The 14,843-nt window shown below is 37.5% G+C and overlaps 1 protein-coding gene and 1 long non-coding RNA gene across 2 annotated transcripts in view; one reads left to right on the top strand and one right to left on the bottom strand.

The window, feature by feature from the left end:
* On the bottom strand, window positions 1–6,088 carry LOC103476451 (uncharacterized). Its single transcript, XR_535469.3, has 3 exons — window positions 5,962–6,088; window positions 508–710; window positions 1–429 (listed from the first exon to the last, which is right to left on the bottom strand). It is a non-coding gene; the product is annotated as an uncharacterized LOC103476451 (long non-coding RNA).
* Window positions 4,593–14,843, top strand: part of mrps5 (mitochondrial ribosomal protein S5) — a 24,192-nt gene continuing 13,941 nt past the window's right edge. The window contains exons 1-6 of the mRNA XM_008428815.2: window positions 4,593–4,742; window positions 6,024–6,176; window positions 8,060–8,185; window positions 8,713–8,826; window positions 9,777–9,896; window positions 12,617–12,651. Coding sequence (XP_008427037.1) covers window positions 4,694–4,742; window positions 6,024–6,176; window positions 8,060–8,185; window positions 8,713–8,826; window positions 9,777–9,896; window positions 12,617–12,651 — 597 coding nt within the window. The 5' untranslated portion in view covers window positions 4,593–4,693. The remainder of the gene's footprint in view (window positions 4,743–6,023; window positions 6,177–8,059; window positions 8,186–8,712; window positions 8,827–9,776; window positions 9,897–12,616; window positions 12,652–14,843) is intronic.

Raw genomic sequence — 14,843 nt, forward strand, 5'->3', positions numbered from 1 at the left:
TCTAATATCTAGTTTATTCGTGTTTCTCTGTCTTTGCATACAAAAAAAAAAAACAAGCGTGGATTTATTCAAGTGTGAAACAATCATTTTTAGATAATCCTGTATGCAAATTAAAAGTGTCAACACAGTGAGCAGCACTTCCAGCTGCTAATATCCTCACTGGTGCTGGAATCGGCTCCAACACCACTGTGATTGGAGGGGGGAGGGGAGGGGGGGGGCAAACAAAAAACCTCTTCACTCCAATCTCTGCAAAGCCAAGAAAAGTGAGTCATTCTTTTACATAAAGCCCTGGATGACTCTGTCATCATGGGGCAATTATTTTAGAGAAAAGTTCCAGCGAGTCCCTAATTCTTTCAGCAGCAGCTTCAGCCTCCCGCTGTCACACAGCTGGCGGACTGTCCGTGCTTCAGAGGCTCTTTGATTGCAGATCTAAACGGGAGATGGAAATAGGCATGAGATTTTGTTGAAATTATCCCTAATAAGGTCAAACTGAGACACAGCACTCACCAGTAACTCCGCTGCATGGCAATCATTTCCAGAGGTAAGACGTGTCGACTGGTGGTCTGCTGTGGGCCCTCAGAGACAGACTTGTCTGAATATGAACACAGCTTGAGCTCCCACTGGCATGAGTGAGCGATCAGCAGAATTGGCGCTCGCTGTTTCCCCATTGTTAGATACACGGGTGTCATTATATTCGCTGACTTATTCAGCTGTAGGAGAAAAGGAATGATTTGATACAATAATTATTTATGTCTGAAATATGTTGGCCCCAAGCCCACCAATCAAGCCTCGCTGGCTGCCGGCAATCAACTTGTCTTTGAGTTCAGACTGCTTTTATGTTACAAATGGTAAAACTTTGTTCACCTCGAAATTTTGGTGTGAATGGTAATTTGGTACAGTATTTGTGACACTTGAAGTTTTTCACATTTGTCACGTTATATTCCCAAATCTCCATGGTGACGGACAACCACACAATTATAACTGTGTGAGGAAAAATAAGACGTGATTGACCCGGGAAAATCTAATAAAATTCAAACCAATTTTGCTGTGGTTGTGCTCTAAAGGGGCAGTATTTTATAAGACTGACTTTTAGGAGCTTTATGTCATGTAATGCTGCGATTCCCTCATTAAAAGCATACCTGGAGTGTTGCCTAGATGCTTTCGTGCATGTTTGAGAAATCTTTTAATCTCTCGTGGCAACCGTCCAGCTGAGCAAAACGCCTGGGTGAACCTAGCTCCGCCTTCAAAGACGAAGCTCCTCCTGAGAGCTGCAGCTTCCAAACTTACAAGCTCCCGTCTCGCAGAGCACTTCTCCCACACAACTCCCCCACTCAGCTCCTTCAGACTAGCCAGCTGCAACTAGCAAACTCCTGGTGGAACTGCATACCAGCTGAGCTCAGTGGTGACAGTGTTTTTAGAGTCATATCCGGTAATATTTTTCCAAATCTAACATCTGATCTGACCAGATGACCTTTCGTGTGTGTGTTGCTTCTTATAGTTTTATTGTAACCACCTGAGCTATGGGTTGCTGCAGCTCTCCCAGAGTTCCCACGGGCTTCCCCTGAGCAATCTCTTTTCGTTTTCCAATTTTGGCTTGAACAGTTGTCCTTCAACGTTTCAAATATAGGATATTGTTCATAACCTCCTTCCCCTCCCCTTCCTCACTGAGTTCCTTGGTCTTCGTCACACCGTTGTGTTCACTGATTTAGTCAATCAAACTCCGAGGTCTTGACAGAAAAATTATAATCACGCGGAGATTAAATTACACTGTTTAGATTTTGTTCACTGCCTGTGTGACTTCAGAAGGCAAATTATTTGCAGTGGATTTCTGCATCTTGGAGAAAAAAGGCAGAAATAAAAGGAAAACTATAATTTTCATTCTACTTTCTGATTATGAACCCCTTTTAATGTTCTATGAAACGTGGTTGTGATAGAAAAAAATAAATAGAAGGTTACAATTACTTGCATGTCGTTCAAATATGAAGTCATTTCCCTGGAGACATCATCGCTTTTTCTCTCTTAGAGATGAGAAAACCTTAAACTTTTCCATTATTTTTAACTATAAACTTCTGCCCTCAGCTAATTTAAACATTTAAATCCAGACTTACTGTTTTTAACAGCACTGGAATATATCCCACCTGTCAGAATATGTAAATTCTTCACTTCCTTCTCTTGAAATATATGTATATGTTTTTTACTCTTGCAGATGTTGCCGCATCTCCGGTTCTTTTTATTCTGTTTCCAGAAATGTATTAGCCCACCTCCACTAGTCAGCGCTCCCTGTCATCTGTTTCTCCTTTTTCTGTTTTGTGAGCTGTTTTTTCTTTGTTATGCCTCACCTCTTTGGTTTCTAATTGCCTTGTCGTCTCTCTTCTCAGTGTGATAATCGCGGTGAACAAGTAAGAAAGAAGGCAAGGCGTTGTAGATTGATTTATTCAGCCAATCAACAGACCCCAGGAAAACTCTTGACAGTTGTTTTCCCTCTTTCTCTGTCTGATTATTTCCCCCTACCAGAGCCCAGAGCTGCTCAGGAAACCACAATCATATTCATGGTTTCTAGGAGCCACTTTCCTCGATGATGGTGTTTACTGGGTGTACAAACATAGCCAAAGGGCAGCAGAGACAACTCATTAATAGCAACTACTGGGAGCAATGATGGCTGAAAGAAGCGGCTAAGTCTTAAGCAATAGAAATGATGAATGTTGTTTTGTTGCAAGGAGTGGCATTCCTGCTGCGAGAAACGGGGAGATCTGTTGTCATCTGACATAGGAATGAGAAAGAGAAATTTAGGGTGAAAAGAAATGGGTGACAGTTAACAAATTATGATTTATCTTTCTTTACAAAGCTTGTGTTATTTGGTCCCAGAAAGCTTAACCATGTACACTAGTCTAGAACAAAGCAGTGCTGCAGTGGTTCAATCTGTGAAAAACAAACTAAAAAAAGGCCTGAACAAAATCTTTTATTATGGATTATTTTATGGTTTTATATCAAATAATTTTAACATTTTTTCACAGCAAGAAGTTCTGGTGTAAAATATCAACGCTATTGTTACCGTGACAATCAGAAGTTTACATATATCTGTTGATGTGCTTCTGGCAGCTTTCTGACTGGATGTTTGACTCCTCTTCTTATCGAGAGTCGAGTTGGTTAATTTCCTGCACATGATGCAGCTTTAAAACGCAGTCTACACTGTTTGAATAGGGTCGATGTTGGTGCCATTCCAGAAGTTTATGTTACTCTGCCCTATATATTCAAAAACTTGTTTTGATGCATGTTTGGGATGGTTATTTTGGTGATCACCCAGTGTTTCAACCATCTAGCCGTAGATTTGAGGTGGAGTTGAAGAATCTGGAGGTATTTCTCCTTCTCTATTATTCAACCACTTTTTGCAATTCACCAGTATCACTGGCAGTAAGTGATGCTACCACTCCAGCGCTTGTTGGACAGAGTTTTCTTAACTTTTACTCCTCCAGACATACTTCTTGTCACAGCTCAATCTTTGTTTTATTTGGCTATAAAACTTTTCTGCAGAGAACAGTTTTTTTCTATTTCAGCAGCTGCAGTCAGTGTTGACACATTTTGATTGTGGAGCAAGCAGCCCTTTATTCCTAGACACCCTCTCAGAAGAAAGAAGTTTTGTGATCGAGTTAGTGGATTTTCAGGCTTTTATAGCAAAAATAAAACCAACCCAACTGAAACTTTATGGGTTATGTTTTAAGGGTCCTTGCGGGGAAACCAACAAACGTAAATTAGATGTTACCCGTAAGAAGAGTGGTCATTTATCCTAAAATGCCTTGTTTATGGCAAGAAAAAGCATTCATTGCTTTCCTAATTATAATTCACTAAATGACATTTGTTGGAATATTATGGTAAATGCCTGTAGTCTGTAATTTTGCAACTGTGCCAAGAGGAGAAAATCTGTGCAAACCTATAACTTGTGCAGACAGTTTTCATTTTTACATTTCATGTCATCAGTCTGTAGTGTTGTCACTCTATCTGGAATATGTATAATTAAATACAAAATTAGGATAAATATCAATAATGAGTGTATTTAAACTTTTTTGTGAAAATAGTGCATGATTGGTGTGAAACAAAACATTTTCTGTATTCTGTTTTGATGGTTTTGTTTTCGACAATTGACTGAAATACAGTTTTGGTTTGTCATTTTTTTTCCATCATGTCATAATTCAGTATTCAGCTTTAGCCTATTACTTTTTTAGTAAATTATAAGTTTGTTTATTATTATTTATTTATTTTTGTTTGTTTGTTTCCTGTGTTTGATGTTGACAATTTACCAAAATAAAGCGAGTTGATTGATTATGTCCAGTTGTATGGCCGGTGTTCTGACTAACGGGTAGCACAGAAAAACAGAACACCTGTTGCAGTATGTGACATAGCATCGATGTGCGCATGCGCATTACCATAAGGTAGAACGGATTTACGGGTAGCACAGATGAACAAAACACCTGTTGAAATTATGACTGAAAAATATGTACAAAGTTACAGGGCTTTAAATCTGACTAATATATTAGACTAATACATTTTATTAACTTCTTAATAACAGTTAATAGTAGCACTACTAATGATTTTAAAAAAAGTATTACTTTGATGTTTTTATTTCTTCCTTCTATTTTTTAACGGGCAACAGTACAGTCGCCTTGTTGACTTCCGAAGGACCCATTATTTCCCCAACATGGCGGCGTCCATATGGGTGTGCAGTGCCCTCCGCATCACACTCGGAGGTTAATTATGTGTCTATTTTATCTTCTATAACTTTGATATCTTGTTATCTCAGTCTGTCGTTATGTGCTAGCTGATGTCAGAGTGGTGTGTTTGTGTTATTCTTGTCTGTTGCCTGTGCTAACGCTAAAAAAAGCCTTTCCCTGCAGATAACTAGCCACAGTCGGAACGCAGCCTGCTCTTATAGCAGCAGTACTGGCATTTTGTCTACAGTGGTTGTTATTGACAACGTGTTTATGTTTTAAGAGTTATAGGTCAGTGCTGCTAGTTGTTTAACTTGCTTAATCTTACAGCAATCTCGGCAACGCAAACGTGATTTAACACGGGATTTTTCTTCGGTTTGCACTTTAAAATGCTAGATGCTAAAAAAAACAACTCCGCAGCAAGACAGTCGAAATAAATCGTTAAGTCACTTCCATTTATTATAGGACAAAAGGATGCCTATCTCCACGTTGGCGATAAGCAACAAGCATCATGCATATTTGGCCCAACAACTGTTCGTGCCACGTTTAGCAGTATCAGCTATCTTTATTAATTTGTGGTAACTGATTATTTTTCGGACGGGCTGCTGTGAATCTTTGTTCTGCTGCATATCAACACTGTGCTTGAGCTTGAGGTCATGATTCGATGTTCAGTTTTTCCCCTTCAGATTTCATGGATCCATCAATAATCCAAATACTCTAGTCTCTGAAGCGTCAAAATAGCTTCAGACCATCACACTACCCTCATGTTTTAATTACTTCTTAGTGTTCTTTTCTCTATAAATCGGAAGTCACCAAGATGAATTTTTGATGAATGTGAGATGGATCTTTGAGGTCTTTCGATCAGCAGTTGTTCTGGCCTTGAAATTCTTGTAATGTCATAGAAATTTTAGCCCAGTCTCTTTCTTGTGTTTGAATCATCAACTTTGACCTTAACATGCGAGTGAAAATCTTCTGTGACTTCCTGGATGAATTGTCAGTGAGCTCTTGGACTTATAATGAGAAAACTAAGCTTTTCTGACAATAAAACAAAAGTTAGAGGAAGTTCTGGAATTCCCAAGAGGTCAATTAACATCTAACATTGGGCTAAGTCGCTAGCTTTTTTCCTTAATTGCACACTTGGGCAACAAGGTTATTGCCTTTTTTTTACATATCAAACTATGATTGCAACGACTTTCATACAGAATCCCAACATTTAAAGTTGGGTTTGTACACTTAGAAGATCTACTGTATGGCTTACCTCAGTGAAAAAGACATTTTGCAGCCTGTATACACGTTTCCTATCTTCTTCCTGTCTGCCAGGAGCAGCATCACTCCGTACCGCGGTGGGAGCTGTTCAGATCTCTCACTTTGCCTGTCGAACCTCAGCAGGCTCACTGCAGAGACGCCCAGAGTTTCTGTTGAACCCATCAGCAGCCTGCCAGCAGAGCAGACATGGCAGTTTCTTCAACAAGTGTGAGTTAAGGACATTTTTTCATTATAACTCATTACAACCTTAAAAACTTAAACCCTTGGTGTGATTAAAAAATGGAGAAAAAGAGTAAGTCTAGTTGAAATAATACTTCTACCCTGCTTCTGTTGTTTTCATCTACACATATATTTATATAAAAAAAATGTAGTTGGATCCTCCAAAAAACAAAACGATAAAACACACCAATAAACAAAAGCAAAAGGCAAATTAAAAAAGTACTTAATATTCATTACAAAATGTGTCCATGTCCACACTCAACCATAAAAAAATCAAACAATAAAGCGGAAGAAAAATATTACAAGAGAGTATTTTGATATTCAGATTTTTATTATGGAATGCAAAATGGAGATTTTATTTATATTTCTTTAAACAATTTGTTGAACATGACCAAGCAATACTTGAACATAATGAACACAATGTTCAATGTAAGTCATTGAAAATGCATCCAAAGGGTCACATTACTGATGCTTAATATACAGGAACTAAACGGAGAAAAGGAATGTTTAGATTAAAAACCAAAAAGCACAATCAAGCATAAATCAGAGACACAAACAATATACATAAAGCAAATAAAAAAACATTTATTAACAACAAAATGTTACATCAAAATGAGAATATAACCGACCGCCTAAGAACTACAAAACTTTAACCAAGAAGAAATAGTTTTAAAACTGAAATTCAGTTTATAAAACCAAAATAATTTGAAAGCTAATATTTTCCTCAATCATTTTTTTCAATTTTGTTTTGTCGTTATGTTGCGATTCAGAACAACTGCACTGTCAAAGTATTACTTACATTTAGGGCCCCAGAGAGACGTGTTGTTATTCTCAAAGCTATAAGACCATGCAAGTCTTGATGAAAAAGACTCCTTACTTTTTATGGAGCAACTACTGCAGCAGTAGTTCGTAGTGTAATAATCCTAAACCCTCTGGTCCATCTGCAGCAGGTGAAGCGTAAAGAAACGGTTGCTTGTTTGATCTTCATGTCAGAACGATGAAGGCGGCCATGAACTCTCTCTGCCTCTCATCCTGACTGCCTTCGTGGCGGCTCCTCATTTTTCAGTCTTACTCATGTCCAGGTTGAGAAACGTTAAATGCCTTCTGACTGTCAGCATGTCTCACTCACAGTTTGCGTTCTGATCACCAGCCAACACAAACAGCAACAAGCTGTCACTTTACATCGACTCGGCCTCTGGTCAGAAAACACGTTCATTCTCACGAGTAAAGTGGTTCTGCTGCTTTTTCTCGTCCAGATTTTTCACAGAAGAACCAGATAGGTCTTCTTGATTCTTATTCCGAGCAAGGTTATGGATATACTTTAATATCCACTTGAAAAAGAAAGTGAATCTTTATGTTTGCTATATTAAGCAAATATTACCTTCAGTCTTGTGATCGAAATGAGTTTCTGTAATTTTTATTATAGAACTATCAAATATTTTACCCAATATTTAAACCACTTTTTTATTCTGTGAAATTACTTTGCATCATATAGACCCTAATCATTTTCATATTGTATAAATACATGAAAAAAGTGTGTGTGTGTGTGTGTGTGTGTGTGCGTGTGCGCATGTGTGTGTGTGTGTGTATATATATATATATATATATATATATATATATATATACTTCAAAAATCTTCCCACATTTTAAATGGTAAAATTCTTTTCAATTACATTTGACCTTTAGACCAATCTCCTTGTGTGGTCAGTCTGATTTAGCTTTTCAGATAATTTATTCATAGTCATTTTTGCTCTTGTTTTAACATTCTGTAATTGTTCTAATCATGAGGTAAATATGTACAAGAAGACAAGATAAGAACCTAAAAAAAAAAACTTTAATTATGATTGGTGTGTGTGTGTGTGTGTTGGCAGTGACGGCTGAGGAACTGTGGAAGGGTGTGTTGGCCGAAACCGGAGCCGGAGGCAGAAAGGGCCGAGGAAAGCGAACCAAACGCAAAATGAAGAAAGACCTCAATCGAGGGCAGGTGATCGGAGAAGGTGAAACAGCATCTGTTTGTGTTTGGAAAATGACTCTTGAAGTGTGTGTGTGTGTATCTCCTGGTTCCTTCAGATATAAACACGAGGCTGGCTACATGATTCTCCCTTTTCAAGCAGGCTGTAATTTATCCTCCTTAACTTGAGAGAGATGCTTCTAATAATTTGGCACTTATGCCTCTAACTAATGCTAACAGACAGCTGATGGACTCTAGAATATTCATAAGCCAGTCTGAATGAATGAATTGCAGCTCTTTGCTGATAGGAAAAATGACTTTTTGTTCGCTGTGCCCTCTTTTTAGGATTTGTAGTCATTTTTCCTCACTTTTCTTTCACTCTCTCTCTCAGTCTTTCCTCTCGTTTTGACCTCATTTTAGCTAAATATCATGTGTTCATTAGCCTAATTCTCTGTCTACTGCAAAAAAATAAAAAATACAGCAGCTAAATCTTTAAAATGCATCATTACCTCCCAACGTGTTTGACGTTTTGCTGTTTATTGAACAGATGTCCTTGTTCTCATCTGTCTTTAGGTCGAGGTGGTTTTTTGTGGCCCGGTCTGAATTCTCCCGTATTTAAAGACGGCGCCGTGCAGAGCTTCAGCCGAAGAAGCGACGCTGAGCAACAGGAAGTTCAAGCTGAACTAAGTAAAAACACACATTGACACAGATTACATTGTTTTTATCTGCTTCTGCAGATAAAAATCATAGCTACTCTGTTTCCAACCAGAGGTGGAGAGGTGGATAAACATTGTACCCCCATAAGAGTAGCAATACTTCAGCATAGTTTTACTCGCGTAAGAGTAATAAGTAGACGTCCAAGAAATGACTCAAGTAAGAGTTTAAAAGTATTTGGTAAAAAAAAAAAAAAAAAAGCTGTATCTGATCAAAACATTAATTTTTTAATATTTAGAAATTACATAATCGGACGGACCAAAAAGTATTTTATGTTGTAAAATGCATTTTTGTATTTTACAGCCTAAATGAAAATAATTCATATAAATAATATGATTACAAAATAACAAAATAAGGTATTTTACATGGTTTTAGTGTAATACTTATGAAACTGTAATAAAACCTGCAGGTGTGTGCGTATGTGTGGGGATTTGTTTTTGGCTAAAACATGTTTGTTCTTCATTCAGTGAAGTAACTCCAGAAATTAAAAGTAGTAATACTTCATAATAAAATGACTCAAGTATAAAAGTACAGAATAGTAAAAAATACTCCTAAAAGTAATTCTCTCCCCCACCCCAAAAAGTTACTCAAATAGATGTAACTAAGTAGAAGTAACTAGTTACTACACAACGCTGTTCCCAACACAAACCTGTGTTAAATTGTTACCATCATTTAAGGCAGTGGAAATTTTCTTTTTATGAAACATGAGGAGAAAAACAGCAGGGAGGGAGAGGGAGAAATGAAGTCTTCAATTTGAGAAATTGAAGCACCGCTGGTGTGAGAAGTTTCCAATTTGTTTCCACTGTGATCTCATTAGTTAGCAGTAATCACTCGCCTAATTTGACAGTGACTGAAAGCACCTTTGACGTGTCTCGCGTCGAGCCGCTCGAAGTGAGACGTTCGTCTGCCTTGTCTCCCGGCAGTTCGGCAGAGGGACGAGTGGGAGAAGAGGAGGAGGATGAAGGTGAAGAGAGAGAGAGGCTGGACCGGAAGCTCCTTGGGAGGCATCAGCCTGGGGCAGCCTGACCCCGGGCCCTATGGAGGTAACCTGTCCGCTTTAGGGCCGCAACTGACGATTAATCGATTAATCGGATGAAGAAATTGACACATTGTGATGATTTTTAATTTCTTTTAATTTTTTAAAAAAGATGAACATTTTAATGCTAAAATGCTAAAATGTTATAGCATAGTATTCCTTTAGTTTTCTTGATAATTTGTAGCACAAAAAATAAATACTGCTAACATCAATTCTGCTCGACTTAACGACAATACAGTGTAGGGCTGATCAGTTGACTATTTTTTGGATTAAGTGATTAATAATTGGAAAGCAAAAGGTACGTAATAGAATTTTTTATTTAATTTTATTTTTTTACAAAAATGTAACCCTTTGAAGTACTGAGGAGTTCTGGGTGGAGCATAATTACAGACACAGAAGGGTTTTATTAACCTGAAATACAAAATGGAATTTTTTTTCAAAATAATTTCTGGCTTATTTACTCATCTAAGTATGTTGGTCTTTTTCAGTTGGCCTGTTTTTGAATCTGTATGCTCCACAATTAAGCGATTGCTAAATTAATTGACGATTATTTCAATAATCAATTCATAATGATCAATCCGATTCAGTCCTACTCTGCTATTGCTTTTATTTCCAACCACAAACAACCTGGAGATGAATACAGATTTCCACTTTGAGTACCTTGCAGAATTCTTCACACGCATTAAACTTTTACATGTTGTGTTACAACCACAAACATTGTATTTCATCAGGATACTTTTTTAATCATATTTTGTAGAAATTAGAACTAGTGTGTTATGCAATTCTTTAGCACAACTACATCATCAAGTCTTGGTACTTTTGCAAAGATGGCGTAACCTCTGCAAAACGACATGCGCTAGGCGACCTGCACTAAAACCCCAAGCACAGACACTCCAGTCTAAAAGCGACATCTAAGCGCGGCCTGAGTGCAGACTGGATAATCATCAGTGAGTCCGCATCATGACACAAACAAGGCTCAGAGGCACAGCTCACTCTCGGACAGACGCGCCGAGTGGCAATGGAGGACGTGGAAATAACGGCAGCGGTGGGACGAGAGGGAGACGGATGAGGAGTAATAAGGGGCTGTGCAGCTGTGTGTGGGAGAGGAAGAGTGACAGGTCAGTATGGGAGCCCATTATCAGTGATGAAGATGAGGCTTCGACTCAAGTGTCAAGTGGGACGATTTCCTAATTTAGAAAGACGTTTCTGTCCTTCCGTGTTGATTCAGATGGGTTTTCACCTCCCTTTTCACTTTCCCTCTGGTTTCACGCTTTGCACTTATATCACACCCCGAGGTTTTCTGTAATTTCTGTTCTTTGCTTGTTCTTTTCAGTCTTCATCTCTTGTTTTTTTTTTTGTTTTTTCAATCCATTAAGCCTCCCTAATTCACACATTTTCAATCTTTCTTTGTTCTCCTTCAGGACTGACTTTCTTGTTGCGTTCTTTTGAACCTTCAAGTTTTTTTGACTTTGTTAAAAGCCAATTAGACTACGTTGGCGTTTGGTTTGCATTGAGCGCTGTAAAATATTAAAGCGATTGTTAGTGTTTTTCCCATTTCAAACTATTACTATATTAATTGTAAAGGTTCTTCCAGGGACAATAAGGAGCTGTTGTAGTTTATTAGTGTAATTATTGTAGATTTCCTTTAAAACCTTTGAATGTATGCAGTGAGCCGGTCAGGGTGGAGTGTTACAGAGAACATTTCTCATTTCCATGCTGTCAGCCTGACCTCATAGCTGAAGGTTTAAATTGAAAACTATTAATTCTGTTTTTTCTGCGTCAAACTAAAGAAAATTCACTCTTGACTCAGTGGCTGTATTGGGGTTTGGTCATGAACGGACACAGATATAAAGTTGTGTGTCACCAGGATACAAATATAGTAAGAAATTTGAAATGAAAGAACTAGTTGATGTTAAGTGAAAGTGGTCAAAGAACAGAAACTTGAGGAACGCCTCAGCTGATTTTTGTTTACCCAGATTTATAATCGCCAAACGATTCAAAGTCGAGCCAAATAAGACAAACCAGACAATGCTGCCGGTTTTACAAAGCCCAACAGTCGGCATGTCATGATGAACTAAGTTACATACAGGTGAGCTTTTTATGCAACCGAATGGTTGAACTGGATTTTATTTAGGGATGTTGGAGTAAAATGTCTTTCACATTTTTATTGTAAGAAACTTGTCACACTCGTATGTTTACCTTATGTTTGTCTATAACACAAAATCACCTCAAAATACACTGAAATTTGTGGTTGTAACTGATATAAAATCTCATCGGGTTTGAATAAATTTGCAAGGCACTGTATCCACATTTGTTATTCTCCCCAACACACAAACAATGGATGCAGGATGCATTTACAGCTCGTCTGCCTGTGATCAGGTCGGCTTTTATAAAGACGGTGGGACATTCCCCCCAGATGACAGATGTGTGCTGATATTGTTTGTTTTCTCTTTTTTTTTTTTTTTTTTTTTTTTACTCCTCCGTGGCTTTTTGTTTTTAATTCCGCCTTTGTTTGTTGTTAATTGGTTAGAAGTGAGCAGATTGCCGTGGGGAAACGAACATCCTTCAGAGGTCACTGAAAATGAGAAGTGCAAACTTATTACTCTGCTGCAAAGACTTCTGGGCATTTGTCCTGCTAGCAGGAGGCCCGTCTAATCTGTTAATCATGTTGGGATGTGTGTTTGAGTTTCAAATCGTTCTCTTTTGTTTTCTCCTGTGTCTTGGCAGAAACCTATGAAGGCTTTGATTCTCGAGTCATTGAGGTGAGTCTTTTTTCTTTCTTTTTTTTTTTAACTGAACAGATTACAAATGTACACAAGCTTGTTTTAGGGCTGATTGTTTTACAAAAGTTGTCATTATTATTTTCATACATTTTATAATCGGGACCATTGCAAATTATGTACTGGGTTTGGAATCACCTTGTTCTAACCACACTTTAAAGAACAAAGTAAAATCATACTTGCAAAGCGTAAATGTGGCAAAAAAAATATTAATAATAATAAATTTCTTTTTTATTAAAGCAAAAATGGACATATCAAAATATATGCTATTGGTTGATGCACTGATTGAATAAATTGATGGCAGGTCCTAGTTTTGACGATTTCAGCGATTAGGAAAAAAACATGATCTGCTGATCACTAAACGGAGCCGATCAGGGGAAACTTCTAACATACATTTATTTGAACATTTCAATAAATTGATTTTGTTTTGAAATTGAAGCACAAATGTGACACTAAGCTTAAACATACCCCAGACAAATTAGTCAAATGGAAAATATCACTACAATTTGAGGCATGTATATTTGCTGAAGTGAATTTCTTTCACTTGTTCCTGATTGGTTGATTTTGAAACAAACTTTAATGGACCTAAAATGAATCAATAGCAATAGCATTTGGTTACGGTTATTTTGTACATATTATCCAAGACATGGGTTATTAATTTCTCTTTAATTGTCATTTTGAGATTATGATACAAAAAAAAAAGTTTTATGTCAAAAAAGTCAGCAGCACATCTTTTTTTTTCTCTACTGTGGTCTGGAGCACTTGTTGTTTTTTCTCATTTACATTTTTATTGCTTAAAGTCTTACGTTTTATGCAGTGAAAATCATAAGGAAAATATCAGCTGTATGAACAGAGCTAGACGAACTTTTTGTGAGTCTTAGTTAAAAAAAGTAAAAAAAATATCTAAAGAGAACCGTGACGGATTCTGATCTTTCCGGTTCTGTTCAGGGTCACTGAGCAAAGGAAGCAGAAAGTCTGAAAGCGCTGAGTGTGTACTGTCTGACGTTTTTCCCCTCGAACAAAGACGGTCAATACTTTCACCCGAAATTATCAGAGCAAAAGTAAAAGTTTTTGTTGAATAAGAAAAGAGAAGGCGTCGGTTTGGGAAACTTCTCTGAGTTTCTGTGGTGAATCTTTAATATTTCACCTTCGCTGCACGAGTTGGCAGACAGCATATGTTTTTTTAATTTTTTCTTCTTCTTCATCATCTTCTTTACGCAGACACATGGACATGATGCCATTTTGGAGTTCTACTAATGTATTCCTAAAATCACCAAAATATTAACATTAAGAAAGTCTTAATGTTAATATTTATACAAAACTCTTCTTTGCTTTACCCTTTGTACCTTAGCAGGTACAATATTAAAGAGGTAAAAATAATAAGCTAAATAAAACGTGCACAAGGTTAATTGTTGGTACAAACGCAAAGTTTTATAGTACTGCTATAAAACTGCTGCTCCACACACCTTTACACTGGTCTTCTCATTTTGATAGCATGACGAGATACGGGACAGTGTGACCGCATCTATTTAAAGTGAGTGAACAGTGCTGAGGACCAATTACATGTAACTGACTGAGCAGTGGGTTTTGAGATGGGCGTTAGCCCTGGGCAGCGTTGGGACGGGGCGGCATGCATGCCAAGAGAAGAAAGAGACTTTTTAACTGCTCTGTTCAACATTAAATACACTTTGTTTTCCGTTTCTTACCTGAGCTGTCAATAACAAATGGCCTATGCTAATTGTGCTAACTCAGTTAGCACAGGAAAAAACCCCACCTCCAGTCAGTGGGATCTCAACTTGTCAGAATAGCCGTTTTCCTCATCAGTACAACTGTTTTCAAAAATAATTTCATCTTTACAACATTCCCACAGAAAATGTATATTTACATTTTAATAAATTCAAAGAACATTTTTATTTTGAAGCTTCCTGCCTCATGGAAGACGATTTTGTCCAGAATGCATCTGACCACCTACTTAATCCACCTGTCACTTTAAATTGAGAAGTTTAGTCCTTAACTAAATATATTTTGTTGTATTTTTGTATGTTTTAAAACTAAGCCGAAGAAAATATTCTAACATACAACCCTAATAAAATGTAGCAAGGAAACTTCAAGCTTCGGCCTATGGCTGAATGACTCCACTCAGCAGTTGTTAAATTGAAAGACCAAAGACAAAG

The sequence above is a fragment of the Poecilia reticulata genome, chromosome 15, assembly GCF_904066995.2.
Source record: "Poecilia reticulata chromosome 15, P_reticulata-male-v2, whole genome shotgun sequence".
NCBI lineage: Eukaryota > Metazoa > Chordata > Actinopteri > Cyprinodontiformes > Poeciliidae > Poecilia > Poecilia reticulata.